Source organism: Dromiciops gliroides, chromosome 4 (genome assembly GCF_019393635.1).
Source record: "Dromiciops gliroides isolate mDroGli1 chromosome 4, mDroGli1.pri, whole genome shotgun sequence".
Classification (NCBI taxonomy): Eukaryota; Metazoa; Chordata; class Mammalia; order Microbiotheria; family Microbiotheriidae; genus Dromiciops; species Dromiciops gliroides.
The window spans coordinates 275,062,365-275,075,378 of record NC_057864.1 but is presented as its reverse complement, the minus strand read 5'-3'; the positions used below and the strand labels follow the sequence as shown (position 1 = coordinate 275,075,378).

The window sequence follows — 13,014 nt, the reverse complement described above, 5'->3', positions numbered from 1 at the left end:
TTTGTTCATTCATTTATTCACTTATTTATTGTTTAAAGATAATTTTTCTTACAGGAAACCTATGTGGTAGGTAGCATGCATATTATTAACCCCATTTTACAAAGGAGGAAATCAAGACTCAGTGATGAAAAATGTCTTGTCTGGGTCACATTATTTATAATAATTAAATATTGAATGATAATACTGTTTTGCTGATCTTATATCCACATATGGAGAATGAGGGGGAAAAGGTGGTAGTTGTAAAGAAGGAGGATTTAAGTTCCATATTCATTCATATGAAAAAAAGTTACTTAACAGAGTAGTGTTGTGCTCAAGGCTCATGAAAGTTGATTGTTAATTTTTTTAGTAATTTTGTGAGCCATCTGTTGAGCACTGCCAGGAAACAGTTCAATCATATATTATTTTGCCCTTCTAGGGATTTGTTGCTTCTTTTATCAAACAAAAACTAAGATGAAAAGTTTTAATTATTTTGATTTATTTGCCCTGTATACTTGGTCTAATGAAGAAATAACCATGAATAGCTGTATTAAATGTATCCGTTAAGTTAAAATTTTAAAATACTAAATTGATTTAAATGATTTTTGAGATTTTGTACATAATTTACAATCACGCAATGCTTCAATCCCTACAACTATAAAAAAGCTAAAAGGAAACTACTCTTGAAATCAGGAGTGCTGAAGTTAAACATGTTTCAGGTTAATGAATATAATTTATCTGAGGTTGAGAAATAGTTTAACCATAGATGCTATGTGTGATGTAATGACAATAAATTTATTCATAAGAGAATTAGAGGATTTTGAATGTAGCTCCATTTGTCAAATCATATCTGAAATGCAACCAAAGATTCGCTGTGGATACAAAAATCAACAAAAGTATTCTGTGATCATCAATTTGTTGTATAGAATCTGGATTTCATTATTATTTGTAAATTTTATGTTCATGTATGTATATGTGCATACATTTATATGTAGGAAGTTTTGTTGTGTTTTTTCCCAGAAAGCCAGTTGTTAAAGTTTTACCAATATAACACTGATTAGAAGTTTTCAAAAAGTAGAATAGTTTGCCTTGGAATCTTGGGGGTGTTGAATAATGCCTCCTTAATTTTGAAGACATCTTAGTAACAAAAATACATTTTCTCTTCTCCTCTATCCCAATTAGAAACAAAAAAAGAAACCCTTGGAATAAATATACATAGTCAAGCAATATTAATTCCTTTGTCTCTGTGTATATTTGAATCTGATTGATTTAATTTACATTTTAAAATTAGTATTGCTTTGAAACATTTTTTCATCCAGCTTTGATAGCATGATTTTGTTCCTCATAAAACTCATACATAACCTTTGACCATTTATCAATGGGGGAATGTCTTTTATTAAATTTGAATTAATTTACTATTTATTGTGGAAATGAGACTTTTTCTAGAGGAACTTTATGCAAAGGCTTTTTTTCTTTTCCTTTATTACTTATTTACCATTTTCTTCTAATTTTAGCTGCATTGATTTTTTTCTGTGTAACCCCCCCAAAAAACCGCCTAATTTTACATGATGATTATTGCCCATTTTGTCTTTCTGTGACCCTTAATGTCTTTTATTTGGTTATGAACTCTTCAGTTATTTGTAGATCTGAAAAAAATATTTTTCCTTATGGCTCTAATTAGGTTATGATGCCACTCTTTATATCTAAATAGTGTACATTTGGAGATTTTCCTTGTGTCCCATGGAAAATTGCTCTATAATGCCTTGTTTCTTCCAGAATGCTGTGAAGTCTAATCACTAGTTTTGTTAGTGATATCTTACCCCAAGAGTTGAGATCTTTGGATTTATCAAACATAAGGCTATTTAGATTCCATGTCATTTAGTCCATATATCTTTAATATTGTTACTGTCTTTATTTTTATTTTATTTTATTGTTACTCTTTCAGCAGAATGTGGTTTCAGTGTTCGAATGTTTTGATTGAATCTTTTTTTTTTTTTTTTGCTGCTACTTTATCTGAAATTATAATTGCTATCCTTGCCTTTTTAACTTTAGCTAAATTAGATTTTGCTTTAGGCCACAATTTTAACTGTGTGAATTTTTTTTTGCTTTACAAAATGCATGCACATATATATATGTATAAACACACAGATATGTATGCAGACATATAGATATGTATATCCAAATCTATTTCTCTATGTATCTATGTATCAATGTATCTATGTATGTGTGTATGTATGTATGTATGTATGTATGTATGTATGTATCTATCTATCTATCTATCTATCTATCCTGTCTATTTGTCTCCATCAATTGAATTCTTCTTTCTAATACATTCTAATACAGGTATCCTCATCCATTTTATTTATATTTGTTACATTCACAGTTATCAATAAGTGTGTTTTTCTCTCCATCCTATTTTCATTTACTTTTCCCACTCTTTGTTTTATTCCACCTGTTTATAAAAATTAAGAAAGTGGTGAGCAAAGAGTGTGTAGTAGTTCTCTATTTCTGATACTTTCCTGCTCCTCTTCTTTTTCCTTCACCTAAAACCCAGTCATAGGGTGTTTTGTTGTTGTTGTTGTTGTTGTTTTTTGGTTTTTTTTGTTTGTTTTGTTTTGCGTTTTGGTTTTTTGTTTTTTGTTTTTTTTTTTTTGCAGGGCAATGAGGGTTAAGTGACTAGCCCAGGGTCACACAGCTAGTAAGTGTCAAGTGTCTGAGGTCGGATTTGAACTCAGGTACTCCTGAATCCAGGGCCGGCAGTCATAGGTTTTTACCCTTTATTTCTTTTCTTTTATATCCCTTATCATTGTCTCTCTGTTAGTTCTTATTTTTTTTCCTCTCAAGTGAAATGCATTTCTGTCCCCTCGACTGTCTCTATACACATTATTCCCTATTTTGACCAGTTCAGATGAAAGTGAAGGTCCAAGTGTCACCAATTCCTCTACCCTTTCCTTTTTGTTTGTATAGTTTTGTACATGTGCACCCTATTTATGTGAGATAATTTCTCCTATCTTTTTTCCCTCCCCCAACCTGGGAGACTGGTGTACCTCCCTTTCTCCATGTCATTGTTGTTGTCCTACTCTTCTTCTTCTTCTTCTTCTTCTTCTTCTTCTTCTTCTTCTTCTTCTTCTTCTTCTTCTTCTTCTTCCTCCTCCTCCTCCTCCTCCTCCTCTTCTTTCTTTTTTAAAACAAATAATTGAAACATAAAAAACCATTCCCTGGTTCCTCATTTTATTTAACTCTCTCTCTCTCTTTGTCTCTCTCTGTCTCTCTCTATATATGCATATATGCTTATATGTGTGTATAATTGCATATATTAAAATATAAATATTTCATTTTTAGACCCTTGTGTTTGTGTTCTCATATTTACCATTTATAATTTTACCAATTTCTCACATTTACCATATTTACCAGTCTATTGATTCCTACATTTACATTTTATATGTATTACTTGGCTGTGGTCTTTTCATTAAGAATATGTAGAACCTATCTACAGAGAAAGAACTGATAGTATCTGAAAACAGATGGAAACACAGTTTTAAAATCTGTTTTTTCCTCTTTGACAATTCCTTAATCTGAAGTTTTGGGGCTTTTTTTTTTTTACTGTTTTCTCTCAAAACCTAGCTAATGTGGGAATATTTTCCATGACTACTCATGTATAACCTATTTTGAATTGCTTGAGTTCTTGTGGGTGGGGGGTGGGAATGGAGGGAGGAAGAGAAGTTGGAACACAACGTTTTAAAAAATCGATGTTAAAATTTGTTTTTACATATATTTTGGAAAAAAATAAAATTCTATTCAAACTGGAAAAAAAACTAAAAAAAAAGAATATGTAGAAATCTTTTACCTCATTTAAGGTTCATTTTCCCTCCTATAGATTATACTTTTATGTTATATTTTGCCAGGTCATTTGTTCATAGTTCTAAGCCCATATCTTTTGCCTTTTTGGTATATGATATCCCAACATTTCTGCTTCCCCCTTGTCCCCCTGGATTCTGTGTTATGTGAGCTGGACTGAATTTCAGTACTGGAATTCTTTTATTTGGCTATTTGCAATATTTTTCTTTGAACTGGAAGCTCTGTATTTTGGCCATAATATTTTTGGAGTTTTCCTTTTGTTGTTCCTGATGATACTTTTTCTAGTTACTGTATTGTATTCTTTAAGGATCTTAGGATGCCTCAGACTGGGGGTCTGCAAACTTTCAGAGAATGCAAGTGTTCTGACTTAGGGTGAAGTATGATTGCTATCTTTCTGGTCTCATATTTGCAAGCTCCTGACCTTGGTTTAAACCTGAGCAACACTGAATGTTTTTAGTCCCTGGTTAAAGTGCTAGTATACCATTGTTGGATTCATCCACCATTAGCTAGCTATCTAGAAGGCTCTGTGGGTTCAATGTAATAGAACTGGTTTCCTTTTTTTCACTTTCTAATAAGGGATTTATTTTTTTAAAATGTTTAATTTATGGAATAAAGCAAGCATTTCCATAATAAAGTATAATAAAAATGATTGCACATGAAACTGCAAATCAATTATGTATAATTTGCCATTCCTTTTAAATATAAAATAATCATATAATTTTTTCTACCCTCTCTCCCTCCTTTCCCCTCAGAGATGGCTACCATGTATATGTATACATATATATGTATGTATGTGTACACACACACATATATGTGTATGTATATATATACTTATATATAAAGTTATTATATACATATTCCTATTTATCAGTTCTTTCTCTGGATGCAGATGCCATCTTTCTTCATATGTCCATTATAGTTAATTTTGGCATTTATAATAGAATAACTTATTCACTCAAAGTCATTCTTAAAATAACATTGCTATTACCATATGCAGTGTTCTCTTGGTTCTGCTCCTTTCACTCTTAATTATTTCATGCAAGTCTTTCCATGTTTTTCTAAGATCATTGAGCTCATCAGTTCTTATAGCAAAGTAGTATTCCATCACAATTATATACTACAACTTGTTCACTCATTCCCCAATTGATGGGTAACCCTGAAATCTCCAGTTGTTTGCCACCACAAAGAAAGCTGCTATGAGTATTTTAGAACATCTAGGTTCTTTTCCTTTTTCCCTAATCATCTTTGTAAATAGACCTAGTAGTAGTATTTCAGGTTCCAAGGGTATAGGTAACTTCCTTTTATTTGAGCTCCCTCCATTGCTTATTAGGCTTGAGACTTCAGACAGGGGCAGGGAGTGGAGTGGGCAGAGAATGGGAGCTAAGACTTTGCTTTGCTCATGGAGTCAGGGCTTTCATGATGTCACTGGACACTGTTCATGATTCTTTTCCTGGACTCCCACCCCAAGTGCATTTCCCCTCTTCCATCCCCGTTAGATCTGCCACCTAGCCTTAGGGTATGAGTGACAGAGCGAACATTTGACACCTGTTACTTCTCCCTGCACAAAGTCAGAGCTCTGGATGCCAGTTGTCAGGCCTTGTTTAGAATATGACCTGGGAAGTTCCATGAGGTGTCCTCCTGGCTCTACCCTGCACAAACTTCTTTCTTACCTTTTGCTGACCTGGGAAAAAGAAAAAAATATATGTTATATTATGTCTTGTATTTGCCAGTCAGGATTCAGTTTGATATATTTTCTGGGAGTGTATAGAGTAGTAGCTTTGAGGGTGAGCTGTGCTATACTACTGCCTCCTACTTGGCCATCTTTGCAGGTCTCCTACACTTTTGATTTTTTTATATAGTTGTAATCAGTGTGAACATTAATAGATTTATGCTGCTTTTGATTTTACTCTTCACCACTTTGTATGAATGTTTTAATATTTCCTTGTATGTTTCATAGTTATCATTTGTAATGTATCATAAAATTCCATTATATCAGTATACTGTAATTTATGGAACCATTCTCTAATTGTTGGACATAAACTGTTTTCAAGTTTATGCTATTACAAATTAAGCAGCCATGAATATTTTATATAGAATGGTCCCATATTAGATTTTCAGTTGATATTGATTGATTGAAGTCATGTAGGCCTAGAGTTAACACAGGAACAAGTAATACTTTGAAAAAGGAAATTTTTAGAAAAAAGAAAGAAAAAGTATTTTCAGGGATAGGAGGAAATGGAAGGGCACAGTATATGCGAGATAGGGTGCAGTTAGATTTGTGTAGGTGGCACGGAATATACAAATAAGGATATTATGGTTAATAAATTAGTCACTTTAGTAGACCTTTCATTTCTGAATTTCAGATTTTGTTATTTAACTCATGGTTTGAATATTATTAATACATTTCCAACTTTATTTAGTGTATTAGAGCAAAACTAAGTGAGCAACCTAGACCACTTGAGGGTGGGGTAATATCAAAGTTAAGTATTGCTGTATTTTATATAATCCAAGTATATGTATTCCCTTATAGGATATACCCCAGGAGCCAGAATTCATACTAAAATGATTATTTACTGTTAGCATTTGAGCTATTTAACTACATAATTTAATGTTTCTTTTATTAGGCTCACACATTTATGTCCATGGAATTTTATTGTTTATAGTGGGCATGATATTAACTGAATTAACTAGTAAATGTTTTCTTTTATGATGAGTAAACTGACTTTTACATTGATTCAAGGAATTATTCATAATGATCATGTCAGGTTAGTCCACTGTGTATTATAGAACCTGTATTTGTTTGGGTTATAAAATCATATGATACTTCAACAGAAAACCAGTTTGAAGACTGATGGGAATTCATTCATATGCACTAAAGACTGGCTTCCATAGAAACATAGAACTGGAGAAGTAGAAGGAATTCGGGAGCTCATCTCAGCCAAACCTAGAATTCTGAAGATAAGAAAACTGAGACTTGGAGAGTTCAATTGACTTTCCAAGGCTGATAGTGGCAGAAGCAGAGGCAGAGATTGAAGCTAGGTCTTCTGACTAGTATGGTATTTTCTCCTCTAAGTTATTCTATCTCGAAAAATATGATGATTAGTTATGCTTTCAATATTCCTTTTTATTTTCCTTTTCCCAAGAGAGTTAGTGTGGTATAGAGTAGATAGAGATCTGGCTTCAGGAATAGGAAGACCTGGCTTAAAATCTTACTTCTCCTACATAGTAGCCATGTGATCCTGGGCAAGTCACTTAATCTCATAGTACTTGAGGAAACTTTCTACATCTCTATCAGATTCAGAAAAGCCACTGACATGCATTGGTAGTAATTTCCTTATTGGGGAGTTCTGTATACCATTGAAATCATGGGCCCAGACCCTCCAAAAAGTTGAAATCACAGATACACACATATATACTTGTATATGTTTATCAATTAATTAAACATTAATTAAGTGCCTGTTTTGTACCATGCACTAGCCTAGCTGAAAGTAGCCAGACTTCCATAGGGAGTAATGTAGCATGTACCATACAAATCAAATCACTACCACTTTAACCGCCATCTACTTTCAGAACCTGGTAGATACAGTGAAAGACTCTGAACTCAAAAGACTTAGGAATAGCAATGTATCCAACTCAGTACTTGCAGCCTTCATCCTGGGAAGCAAACCCTTTGAAGATCCAATCCAACAACTGCTGCTGAAGATGTATTGCTATTCCTAAGTCTCTCATTTCCTTCCTTCCTTCCTTCTTTCCTCCATCCCTCTATTTCTCGCTATCTTTCTTTCTTTTGTAATTTCTCTTTGTCTATCATTTCCAGCACTTTACACAGAACTTTGTACATATTAAGATCTTAATACATTTTTTCATTTATTTACATTTGAAATGAACATATTAGGGGCAGCTAGGTGGCGCAGTGGATAGAGCACCGGCCCTGGAGTCAGGAGTACCTGAGTTCAAATCCGGCCTCAGACACTTAACACACACTTACTAGCTGTGTGACCCTGGGCAAGTCACTTAACCCCAATTGCCTCACTAAAAAAAAAAAGTAAAAAGAAAAGAGCATATTACATTTGGTACAAGCTTTTATGTATTGTTTTTCATTTATTTTACCTATGCTTATATAAACTAATAGTATACATTTAAACTAAGCTGAAAAGCACAAAAATTTAGTGGAAAGAGCATTGGCCTGAGGCCAAGAAGACTTTGGTTAAATTCTTACCTTTGACACTAGCTATGTGACCTCATGTATGTCACTGAAATCAGTTCCACAAACAGCAATCTGAGATTTAAAAATGCCTTGGTAGAAGGTATTAATTTGCAGAAGAGCTTCCTTTATTATTAAAATAATTGATCTGAACAACAACAAAATTAAATCATGGCTGAACAATAATAATTGGTAGCACAACTGGATCCAATATTTTTATATATCAACATATGAAAATAGTCAAAAAAAGCTAGAAATTAGAATTAGAAAAGCTTCATTACCTCATTCATTCCTTTAGCAATCTCAAATAAGAGGTTCTAGCTAGATGTCCATTAAGGTCCTTTCCCTTCAAAATATTTGATTCTAAATAACATTTACACCTGTGTAGCTGATTCAAAAGAATCTGGAGGGTTTACATGCTATTGCTATTATATGTCTAAAGTACTTAATGCTATTTTTATTAGGCTCATAACCAGTGGTGTCAAACTCAGATAGAAATGGATCCCTGTGAATCACATATTGGCTGAGAAAACCACACATTATTATCTATATTGTATTATATTTTTATTTATTTTGTTAATACATTTATTTTATTTATATTTTAATCTGATTATGGCCACACTCTGGAATTTTGCCAGTTGTGAGTTACCTCTGCTATAGATGCTATTTTTGTACATATGTTTAGATATTACAGTTGTTTGATTTTCATGGCCTATGTATGAGTAAGAATAAAAATAATAATGATAATTATAATTTAAGATAAATATAAAATCATTGTTTTGTAATAAAACTAAAACCTATTCACTATTACATGTTGAAGATGGCAGATCATACAGAAGTAATGAAAGGCATCTATCAGTGCCCTGGTGTTCGATATCCTGTGCTCACTCCTAATCTTCAGGGTTTTCATCATGCTGTAAGTAATATTAATTTCTCTAAAGGCTGAACAATGTAACTTCCACTTTTATCAAGCAAATTCCCTAAAGTCATATGATACTTATATCCCACATGTATATCTCACAAGGTTTGAGTTGACATGCTGTTTAGGCAGTAATACCTCATTTATCAGGCTTGTGAAGGGATGAAGTATACCACATAAATGCATTTTCCTGATAAATGGAGGTTCCATCTTCAAGTGTAAAACCTTTTACCTATCTGTAATAGAAATTGCTCTAAAACGTACTGCATAATTTTTCTAACTTTTAAAATATAAGATAAGAATAGGGACTGGCCTGATATTTCATTAGTTCAGGGAATTGCCAATTAGGTAACTCCTTATAAAAAATATGGGCCATTCCCAAAGAGATCATGGAAAGGGGGGAAAGACCCACATGTACAAAGATATTTATAGCTGCTCTTTATGCTGTGGCAAGGAATTGGAAGTTGAGGGGATGCCCATCAATTGGGGAATGGCTGGACAAGTTGTGGTATATGAAAGTAATGGAATACTGTTTGGCTGTAAGAAACGATGAACAGGAGCAGTTTAGAGAAACCTGGAGGGTCTTGCGTGGACTGATGATGAGTGAGATGAGCAGAACCAGAAGAACATTATACACAGTATCATCAGCATTGTGTGTTGACCTACTGTGATGGACTATATTCTTCTCACCAATGCAATGGTACAGAAGGGTTCCAGGGAACTCATGATGGAGGAAGATCTCCAAATCCAGGAGAAAAAAGAACTGTGGAGTATAGATGCTGAATGAACCATACTATTTCTTTTGTTTTTGGTGCTGTTGTTTTTCTATTTTGAGGTTTTTCCTCATTGCTCTGATTTTTCTCTTATAACATGACTAATGCAGAAATGTTTAATGTTATTATATATAAATATACATATATACGTACATATATACATATACATACATACATACACACACACACACACACACATATATAAAACCTATATCAGATTACCTGCTGTCTAGGGGAGGGAGGAGAGGGAGGGCAAAAAATCTGAAATCAGAAAGCTTGTATAAACAAAAGTTGAGAACTATCTTTACATGTAACAGAAAAAAAAATAAATAAAATACAAAAAAAAATATGGGCCAATAGTTCTTTGATACTTATGGTCTTTTTTTTTTTGGAACTTATGGTCTTGGAGAGTTACCTAGGGGGAAAAAATACATACATACATACATATATATAATATATATATATATATATATATATATACACATATATATATATATATATATATTTATTTATTTATTTATTTTTGCAGGGCAATGAGGGTTAAGTGACTTGCCCAGGGTCACACAGTGAGTAAATGTCAAGTTTCTGAAGTCAGATTTGAACTCAGGTCCTCCTGAATCCAGGGCTGGTGCTTGATCCACTGTACCACTTAGCTGCCCCCAAGTTACCTAGAATATTGAGTGCCTAAGTGAACTCCCTAAGTATGTGACTTAGGCAGTACTTTACCACAGTTACTCCTGGCTCTGAGGCCAGCTCTTTATTCTTTTTTTCTATGCTGCATCGGCTAAACATGTTATGGAACATAACAATCTATTCTTGATGGGACTCAGTCACAGAATTATAGGGTTTAGGAGCTAAAAGGGATCTCAGCAAACATGTGTACAATTAAGACCACTGCAAAAATCATTTTTAAATAGTCCCCAATATTAGCATCATAAGCAAATCATAATGTGCACTAGACCAGTTACTGTGGGATCATAGTTATAGAGCTAGGGGTCACTGAGTCCAATTCTCTCATTTTTCATAGAAGGAAAGTGAGGCAGAGAGGTTATGACTTGTCCAAAATCATGCAGGCAGTGTCAGAACCAGAATTTGAACCCAGGTTCTCTGACTCTAAAAATTTTTCTTTTTCCTCTGAAACATTGAACTTGTGTCAATTTTTCACTTTTTCTATTCTCTCCCTTTTCTACCATGAGCCTTTTCTTCTTTCCAAATTGTAAATATTGGGAAACAAGATAATCAACTATGTTATGAATTATACCCTAAAATAGAGTTAATACAGTTAGTTGTGCATGCATGTATGCTGGGGCGGGACTAAGGATGATTTTAGATTTTAAATTAACTATATTAAGAACAATATGTGGGGAAGCTAGAGAGTACAGTGCCCTGGATTCAGGAGGACCTGAGTTCAAGTCCAGCCTCAGATACTTGACACTTACTAGCTGTGTGACCCTGGGCAAGTCATTTAACCCTCATTGCTCCAAAAAAAAAAAAAAACCCACCAAACCCCCCCCCCCACACACACACACACAATATGCTAAAATAGAGATAATATGGCTAAATAGTGGTCAAAAATGATCTGAGAGTGTCTGTTTTGGACATGCATAGATTCTTCCTCCCCATCCATCTCCAATTAGAGATATGATCTAGATATTTGAGTTTGATGAAATATCTGCTCTATAAGTAATTGAGGTGTTAACTTGGGTTTTATGTATTTATGTTGCTTTTATCAATTATTTATAATTGCTTTTTGACTTCTGTTATGTTTGATAAATGTAATGGTCACAACTTAGTGAAATACAAGAAAAAAGACATAAATTTTCCTGGCCTGATTGTGTGAGGTATACTTGTAACATGAATGAGCAAAGGAATATAGTAAGAGGATAGTGTAAGGAATTAATTGTGATTTGGCCCTTACAATAGTGGGTGAGAAATTGATTGAGATGTTTAAGCATTGAAGTCAGTGCTGTATTTATAGTTCAAAAAATGAGAAAATAGTCAAGAGTATTTTCATTAACTAATGTACTTAATGTAGGCAAGAGGACAAGGGAGAGAGATCAAAAAGAGGGAATTTCCAGGCCCATAAAGATTTTCTGAAAGCTTGAAATTAACATTTAAAATTGAGGTGAGAAAGTGTAAGGCCCAGAAGAGAGTCAAAACTGATGGGAGAAGATGATTTTCAGCTGGGTTATTTAGGATGAATGAGATGATGGTATCAGGAGGCAAACAAGGGCTTGATATAGAATTAAAGATGTGAGATAAACAAAAAAAAGAGGAAAGGCTTTCTTGTGACAATGAAAAGACAATCTTAAAGAATCCACAGAAGGAAAAGTGTTTAAGAAAAAAATTGATTGCTCCTTGTATGTGGGAAGAGAGTCTAATGTCGTTTTAATATTCCAGCTTTAGACAATTTGATTTTAAGAGAGTAGTTGCTATTGCAAACAAAAAGTTTGACAAAAACTGTCTTCTCCCTACTTTAGTTGAGATATTGCCGAGTCAAAATATTGCTTAGAAGAAACACATGTGAATTAAAACATTTAAAGTGTCTTTCCAGCCTCATAATTATATAATTACCATTTATAAAATTGTCATAAGTCAGAGTGATAGATTAAAAATGCTACATGTTAGAGAATGATCACATACCAAATATTTAGGGGAAAATAAATCTATGTTTTTATTTCTTCCTTCTAATGTCACTTACTTGGCATCTGTCAGGTCTCAAATTTTTGCCTCTGAATTATGTTTTACAGATTGCAGCTGGGGCCACAGAGGTGTCTGTATTTGGGGCAGCATCTGAGTCATTCAGTAAAAAGAACATTAATTGTTCCATTGAAGAAAGCATGGAGAGGTTTGAAGCAGTTGTTAAGTCAGCAAGGCATATGAATGTTCCTGTGAGAGGGTATTTATGAAACTTTGCAAGTAACTATATTTTATGAACTGAAGCCCCTCCAAATGTGTTTTTTTTTCTTCTTTTGTTTCTCTCTTTTTTCAAAATTGTCTTTTCTGAACTATATGCCATGGTTTCTACATGGTAGGAGATAGAAAAATGAGATTGTCCTTTTAAAATTTTTATTATAGTTAATAATTGGGGGCAGCTAGGTGGTGCAGTGGATAGAGCACAGGCCCTGGATTCAGGAGTACTTGAGTTCAAATCTGGCCTCAGACATTTAACACTTACTAGCTGTGTGACCCTGGGCAAGGCACTTAACCCCAGTTGCCCAGCAAAAAAAAAAAAGATAATAATCGAAATGGATGTAGAAAATAAAATTAAAAAACAGTTAGCA

At 33.6% G+C, this 13,014-nt stretch overlaps 1 protein-coding gene across 2 annotated transcripts in view; it reads left to right on the top strand.

Annotated features, from left to right (window-relative positions):
* Window positions 1-13,014, top strand: part of HMGCLL1 (3-hydroxymethyl-3-methylglutaryl-CoA lyase like 1) — a 258,337-nt gene that overhangs the window by 106,903 nt on the left and 138,420 nt on the right. For both annotated transcript variants that reach the window (XM_043964527.1, XM_043964526.1), the window contains exons 4-5: window positions 8,859-8,954; window positions 12,481-12,629. In XM_043964527.1, the coding sequence (XP_043820462.1) occupies window positions 8,859-8,954; window positions 12,481-12,629 (245 nt within the window). The remainder of the gene's footprint in view (window positions 1-8,858; window positions 8,955-12,480; window positions 12,630-13,014) is intronic.